The sequence below is a fragment of the Hyalella azteca genome, unplaced genomic scaffold, assembly GCF_000764305.2.
Source record: "Hyalella azteca isolate HAZT.00-mixed unplaced genomic scaffold, Hazt_2.0.2 contig15599, whole genome shotgun sequence".
Taxonomy (NCBI): Eukaryota; Metazoa; Arthropoda; class Malacostraca; order Amphipoda; family Hyalellidae; genus Hyalella; species Hyalella azteca.
Window position 1 is genome coordinate 39,858 of NW_025945442.1, and position 8,161 is coordinate 48,018.

At 42.4% G+C, this 8,161-nt stretch overlaps 1 protein-coding gene across 1 annotated transcript in view; it reads right to left on the bottom strand.

Moving 5' to 3' along the window:
* The window catches only part of LOC108669481 (CD109 antigen), a gene marked incomplete at its 3' end in the record, with an annotated part of 18,728 nt that extends 12,146 nt beyond the window's left edge, over positions 1 to 6,582 (bottom strand). Inside the window, 7 exon segments of the mRNA XM_018156825.1 lie at positions 1,310 to 1,541; positions 1,761 to 1,767; positions 1,874 to 2,032; positions 2,417 to 2,532; positions 4,171 to 4,302; positions 4,902 to 5,138; positions 6,535 to 6,582. Coding sequence (XP_018012314.1) covers positions 1,310 to 1,541; positions 1,761 to 1,767; positions 1,874 to 2,032; positions 2,417 to 2,532; positions 4,171 to 4,302; positions 4,902 to 5,138; positions 6,535 to 6,582 — 931 coding nt within the window.
* Positions 6,583 to 8,161: the final 1,579 nt, after the last annotated feature.

Consider the following 8,161-nt stretch of genomic DNA (forward strand, 5'->3'; position numbering starts at 1 on the left):
AGATGTGTATAAGAGACAAAGCCACAGACGTACGACAGCTGGAACTGTGTCGGCAGCGCGGCACAAGCTACAGACGTACGACAGCTGGAACTGTGTCGGCAGCGCAGCACAAGCCACAGACGTACGACAGCTGGAACTGTGTCGGCAGCGCGGCACAAGCTACAGACGTACGACAGCTGTAACTGTCGGCAGCGCGGCACAAGCTACAGACGTACAACAGCTGGAACTGCGCAGGCAGCGCTGCACAAGCTACAGACGTACGACAGCTGTAACTGTCGGCAGCGCGGCACAAGCTACAGACGTACGGCAGCTGGAACTGTTGACAGCGCAGCACAAGCTACAGACGTACGACAGCTGCAACTGCGTAGGCAGCGCAGTACAAGCTACAGACGTACGACAGCTGGGACTGACGGCAGTGCGGCACAAGCTACAGACGTACGACAGCTGGAACTGTGTCGGCAGCGCTGCACCAGCTACAGACGTACGACAGGTGGAACTGTGTTGGCAGCGCTGCACAAGCTACAGACGTACGACAGCTGGGACTGTTGGCAGCGCTGCACAAGCTACAGACGTACGACAGCTGGGACTGTCGGCAGCGCAGCACAAGCTACAGACGTACGGCAGCTTTGAACTGTGTCGGCAGCGCAGCACAAGCCACAGACGTACGACAGCTGGAACTGTGTCGGCAGCGCGGCACAAGCTACAGACGTACGACAGCTGTAACTGTCGGCAGCGCGGCACAAGCTACAGACGTACAACAGCTGGAACTGCGCAGGCAGCGCTGCACAAGCTACAGACGTACGACAGCTGTAACTGTCGGCAGCGCGGCACAAGCTACAGACGTACGGCAGCTGGAACTGTTGACAGCGCAGCACAAGCTACAGACGTACGACAGCTGCAACTGCGTAGGCAGCGCAGTACAAGCTACAGACGTACGACAGCTGGGACTGACGGCAGTGCGGCACAAGCTACAGACGTACGACAGCTGGAACTGTGTCGGCAGCGCTGCACCAGCTACAGACGTACGACAGGTGGAACTGTGTTGGCAGCGCTGCACAAGCTACAGACGTACGACAGCTGGGACTGTTGGCAGCGCTGCACAAGCTACAGACGTACGACAGCTGGGACTGTCGGCAGCGCAGCACAAGCTACAGACGTACGGCAGCTTTGAACTGTGTCGGCAGCGCAGCACAAGCTACAGACGTACGACAGCTGGAACTGTGTCGGCAGCGCGGCACAAGCTACAGACGTACGACAGCTGGAACTGTGTCGGCAGCGCGGCACAAGCTACAGACGTACGAAGCTCAACCTGGGGGGAAGGGGTTTTTACTGACATAGGCCGTGTAGGGGAGGCCGGGCTTGAAGGTGGGGGAGGTGGTGGTACTCACGTAGGCCGTGTAGGGGAGGCCGGGCTTGAAGGTGGGGGAGGTGGGGGTACTCACGTAGGCCGTGTAGGGGAGGCCGGGCTTGAAGGTGGGGGAGGTGGGGGTGAAGGTCATGCGGTTGGGGTAGAGGTGGACGGTGACGTCACGCGTGGCGTTCTGTAACAAATAAAATAAAATAAGGATTCAAAAAATCAAGTTTAAGCGGTGCATTCTTACCTTTTCCATTTATTCAGTATTTGAATGTATTAAATCTCAGCGTATTAATGCCTTCTTAATTCAAATTATACTTCAAACTACTTCTAAATTAAATAATATAATCATATTATAATTGGTTTGGAGTTTAGGGTAACACATGTCATCATATGCAGTTTTTACCCTAAACCTCTAGTCCATTATTACCCTAGCAATTTTTACCCCAAGTCCATGACAAGTTCAAGGATATCATTCGATCAGCTTCACATGTTTTTACCCTAAACCTGCCAACTTACCCCAAGTCCTTCACGAGGTCTAGGGTAACACTTGTCTTGCCCTCAATAGGGGTAACTACGCTGTAGGGCTGGTCGTATGGGGCCTGAAGGTAATTGTACTGGTAACGCGGGGTAACTTGCAGGGTAACTTCCCCCACGATGGGGCGGCCGTGGGGGTAACTGTGAGAAAAGTTACCACAAATTAGGGTAATATACGGGAGAGTAATAACAATGGGTAGGTAATCATATCACACAATGTAACGTACATGAGTAACTTAGGGGTAATTATGTCAAAAATACGATAATTCTATGGTAATTAATAGTAATATTCGAGGTAATAGGATGACACTAGCCTCGGAGTGTCAAAAATTCAGTTAAAAAAACAGAAATGACGATATTTTCTTTACCGGAAAGTTCATAGAAAACGGAACTTCAGCCCATACTGCAATAAAAGCTAAACTTTTGGTTATAAGGACGACAAAAGTTCGGTTAAAATCAGAGCTGTCAGTTACAGTAACTCACTGGGCAGTTACAGTAACTCACTGGACAGTTACAGTAACTCACTGGGCAGCTACAGTAACTGTAAGCTGGTCCTGTAGGCTGAGGTGGTCGGGGGCCCCCAGTAGCACCTCGAACTTCGGGGGCACGAGTTGGGCCACGTAGAACCCCCCGCGGTACTCCTGGGGGGTAATAGTAATAATAATATTATAATTAATAATGATAACAATAATAGTAATAATAATATTGATAATAATAACAATAAAATAGTAATAGTAATGATAATAATAAAGTAATAATAATAATAATAATATTATAAATATGTTTCAGCATAGATTATTAACCTATTTGATGAATATAACCAAATAAAAGTTAAAAATTATTAATAATAATACGTTTCAGTAAGCGTCGTAGTCTCGGCTAATGATAATAATAACAATAATAATTATAATAAATATGTTGGGGCATAGATTTTTAACCTATTTCATGAATATAACCAAATAAAAGTTAAAAATACACATTATGTGAACCAGGGTTGCCAGACGGACTTTTTTTCCGAAAAAATTCCGCGAATTTATTTTTTCCGATTGCGTTGACCGGCTAAAATTTATAGTAGAGATACTTCCTAATTAAATTTTGAAAACTGCAAAAAAGAGAAACGGAATTTTACACCGGAACCTACAAATGAACTAGTATATATTGGGTTATATACTTTTTTTATATATTTTTAAACAATCTGGCAACACTGGTAAGCACGAATTTCGATGTATTACATCCAATATCCTGTGTGGTACAGAGAGAAAGCTGTCATTCTAAGTTTACTGCAATTTTTGCACTAGTAATATCAAAGATAATGTAACCGGGTATATTACCATAACCTCATCATTACTTATAAAATCTGTTTTTTTTTCGAAGCTATGTTGATTCCATTAAAACGCCAACTATACTAGTTTCATATTCTGGGCCAATACTTTCAAAAAAAGTTAAGTGATCGTAAGTTCATCAGCCAATCATTGACGGCCTTTCAAGCAAAATCCACCAATCGTAGACAAGAAAATAGAGCGTAAGTGTGGTGGGGTAACGGCTTCCCATTCTGGAGTACTGCTGCCAGCTTTGGGCACCACTAGCTATGAGTACTTACGTTCAATTAGCGAGTTTTGAAAGTATGGCACCTGATTGTCTGGGTTTCAGGATTAGATTTCCGCGGTTCATTCATTAAGCGGTCTTCTTCTGCTAAAAAAACTTTCTGCTTTTAGCCCCGATTTTCTTCTATCGATTTATGGAGATATGGATTATGGAGATTTATGGAGATATGGAGATATTTATGGAGATTTATGTTATGGAGATTTATGGAGATATTTATGGAGATATTTATGGAGATTTGAGGAGATATGGTGATATTTATGGAGATTTATGGAGATATGGTGATATTTATGGAGATATGGTGCTTGTTCTAACCCCGAGTACAAGCACCTTATTCGCTACTATTTACCGGGCTACTGGCCACTGAACGACCCAGTAACTCTTTACACGAGGCCAGTAGCCCGGTAAATAGTGGCGGCCAGCATACGAAAGTTTTAGTGGCCGAGTGCAACACACCACCTCATGCCTCGACGTCCAGCCGGACACTGCGAGGCGGTAGTCGCCTGGCCTTAAGGTGCTTATACACGAGGCGACTAGTCGCATCCATTAGTCGAGTTTTGCAGGCAAATTCAACTTCCCAGTTTTGCCGAAATTTTAGAAAATTGTTCCGTGTACCAGCGCGTTTAGTTGCCGTGCCGGGAGTTTTAACCCCATCGAAGTGGGTCACAATGACATACCTGGCCCAGCACGGAGACGACGATGGTCCAGTTGCCCAGCACGGGTTCAGGACTCAGCTGGACCTCCTCAGCAAAGACGCCGCGTGTGGTGAACACGCGAGGGAACCGCTGGATGGCAACACCGCCCCCGTCCTGTGGGGGGAAGAGGGGGGTGTTTAGGGGGCAACGTTAGGGGGGGGGGCACTGTAAAGTGGTTGCCGTCAAAAGTGGTGCTTGCAGCATGGACTTCGTAAACGTCCTCCGGGTACGTGTTACCTGGGGTATCTTAAAGGTCCTAAAGTGGACACGCATGATGGGAATATCAAGGGGATGGGGTTACGGGCACTTTAGCGTGGTTGCTGTCAAAAGTGGTGCTTGCAGCATGGTTTTTGGTTGGTGTTAGTATGCGTACTTGGGTTACGTGTTACTTAGGGGATCTTGAGGTCGTAAAGGGCACCTGCATGATGGCAATATCGCGGGGGGAGAGGGGTTTAAGAGGGGGGCTGGTTGGGAAGGAGTAATAGGGGGGGCTTGTTGGGAGGGGGCCTTAGTGGAGCGGTGGTGGACGGTGATGGAGAGTAACATGACGCGATGTACGATAATGTAAATAAAGAATTATTTGAATTACTCGAATATATAGCAAAAATATAGATTTCATATAAGATTAAACATTAGAAAATAAAATTGCTTGATAGTAGTAAAGGAAGGAACATAGTAAACGAAGGCAGTGGGCCCAGTCGGGCGTCCCTCACCTCGACGTGGACGTCGATGGCCCCAGTGACGGTGGGACGCAGGCTGGGCCCCACGATGACGGCCCTGAAGCGCACCAGGTCCCCGGGCCCGTAAACCGGCTTGTCCGTCTCCACGAACACCGACAGCGACTTGGGCTCGAAACGCAGCGCGGACGAGTTGCGGAACTGCACCTCCGGCCGCGTCAACGTCCAGCCGGACACTGAGAGGCGGTAGTCGCCTGGGCCTAAGTCGCCCATCTGGGGGGGAGAGGGGGTGATATTATAGGGGTGAGGGCAGGAGGAGTGCAACACCTCATGCCTGAACGTCCAGCCGGACACTGAGAGGCAATAGTTATCTGGGCCCATACTTTCAAAACTCGCTAAGTGAACGTAAGTACTTACGCTCTATTTTCTTGTCTATGATTGGTGGATTTTGCATGAAAGGCCGTCAATGATTGGCTTGTGAACTTACGATCTGTTAACTTTTTTTGGAAATATAGGCCCCTNTATTACTTTATGAGTAAGTAGATAAATTAATAAGGAAATATTAATAAGTAATAATAAATTAATAAATAAAAAGAAATTAGTAAGTAGTAATTAGAAGATTTTAATTGCGAACTAAAACGTTATACGGCCATGATATATTATTTCTATATAATATATAGTACAGCAAAATACATATATTATAGGTTATATGTAGCCCATAAAATTGTAAAATATAGATGGTAATATAACTTTTATCTTGGCGGTAATATAATATGTATTTATATATATATTTATATATGACAGGCAATATAGACGGTATAGGATCGGTGTTTAGGCAGCGTAGAAGTCTCCATATGCTTCTCACCTCACCGTTTCTTTCAAGTTTTATATTATTTTCAATTTTATTACATCACAATAGATATAATATCATTATATAATAATATATAACATCATATTACTTATAATATATTGATAGTTAGCCAGCCTGTACTAGCGGGTTTATGTCTCAAGGTGAAATGAGTCGCCCAATATGGCACTAGTTCTTTCCCTTCATTTTTCTGTCGACATTTTTAACAAAAAAATATTATTTCCTACTTGTTGTTATTAACCTGAGGTCAAAAGTTAACAATATTCGAGCTTACTTACGTTATATCGACAGCTCTGCAACGATCAGTGAGCTGTGAAAGGTCAAAGAGCTAGAAAAACAGAATGGAAGTTCACGACGGGCGACCGCGCAACACCTCACCTCACAACTGCTAGACGCGCACTGACTCAAGAGGCGAGAGTGCAACTTCCTGCCAAGGTTCTACAGACAATAATTCTTGAGAAATGCATCCTGTATATAAATGAATTTATATATGGCTCAAAGTATTTAGACTTCATATATATTACAGAAGAATGAACAATAAATTTTAATAGAATTAAAGTTATTTAAAGTAGAACCAAAAGTAAATAAAGTAAAGTAGAACCAAAAGTATGTAAAGAACCCCTACAGACAAGAATTCTTGAGAAATGCAATCTGTACATGAAGGAATTTATAAAATGCTTACAGCATTTAGACATTCACAGAACGAAAAAATAATAAATTTTATCATAATCAAACATTATTCTAAGTAGTACAATGAATATTTTATTTCGATGGCACGTATATTAAAACTTTCTAAATCACCTGCAGTTTCAGAAACTCTTGAGGACCACTATATGGCAACACCGTCATGGCGTTGCCAAATGTCACCAGTTGCTCGAGATAACCTGGAATTAGGCAATTGTTGACGGCCTTGCCTTTAATCCTGTTATGTTTTATCGAACACAAGAAATGTTTGTGTGTTTCTTTCACTAAAATTATTCAAGTTCACACAATATTCCAAGGACCAAATAAGATGTGATATAATACGTTCACTGTGCGATTCATAAGAAGAATGCTCTGCGAAAAAAATTCTTGACTACAGACTTCTGGAATCAATAAATAGTTAGGTTATTTGCTAATTATTTATTGAATGACGAAAGGAACCTCACTAGACACAATTAATAACAGTTTAATCGAAGAGATGACGTGTCCCTTGGGCAAATTTTGGTCTTTTATTTTTCTGTTTACCAAGAATTTAAAAGCTAAGAAAATGCAAAAAAATCCACAGTATCGTTAATGAGATCGCTCCGAAGACCAATATCAGTTCAAAAATACATAGAACATAATTGCAATCAAAACAAAAAATCGAAAGATACAGGAAAAAATTGAAAACCTTAGCAATAATAAAAAAACAATGTCAGAAAGCCGGCGAAAAATATATTATAAATATTTATTCTGCGGCCCTGACGACATACAGAACGGAATGCACCATATTGGCATGCATGATATTTCTTTGCGTTCAATAGGAGTATAAAGGAGAGAGTGTTCCATGCTCTCCTTATCTGCTTGAGGTACAGAGCTAATAATAATTTCAGACTATAGAGGCTTTTCAGCCTTCATAAATAGTGAAGATTCCCAGCTTCAACCATTACAACGAAATAGCTGTTGCACGTGGAGTCCGGCCCATGGACACTGATGATGTAAGAAATTTTGATGGCTAACTGACGAAGTTTTGCGATGATGTGAGATCCTGCATTGTCCTGCTCTAAATTTCAACACATTTTAGCATCAACGTACATAATAAGGCATTGATCTTCCATTGTAAGTTCTCATGTTAAATTCTCAAAGTGAAATCTAATGTTGGCTTCCTTTACTTCGCATATTATAATTTTCAGTACATAATTCAAAGTTCGTTCGTTCCCATACATCAAGCCACTTGTGCACTCGTGTGCCAGCATCGCTTGCATTCCCATTTTTTAATTGAAATTCTACCGTAATAAACACAAGTGATCCTTAAAGCTATTAGGTTCCTCTAAAAAATGTAGGTGCTGACCTGTAATGTCCATAATAAATTTATATTCAGGATTCATAATTCTAAAAATATCCTCATAATATACATTTTCTTAAGTAAATCAGGTTAATATAATAGGTAAAAGTTAATAATAATTATTCATTTTCAAAATAAAATTTAACGTCTTTACGTACATAGAGGTCAGTAGTTAATGAGTCCTAATTGAATCAATGTGGCCGCAATATCATAGGACCCTTTCAAATGCAATTTTCTCGCTTCTTATAAAAAACGTTAAGGTTAAAACTATCATAACGAAGTTCATAATTCATGTCGACACTGCCTCAGTCGTCCTCATGGACGAATAGATTATAAAAACAACGTACAGACTCGAATTGATTAAGGTGATCCCACTATACATCTTCACGAACCTCACTCGAC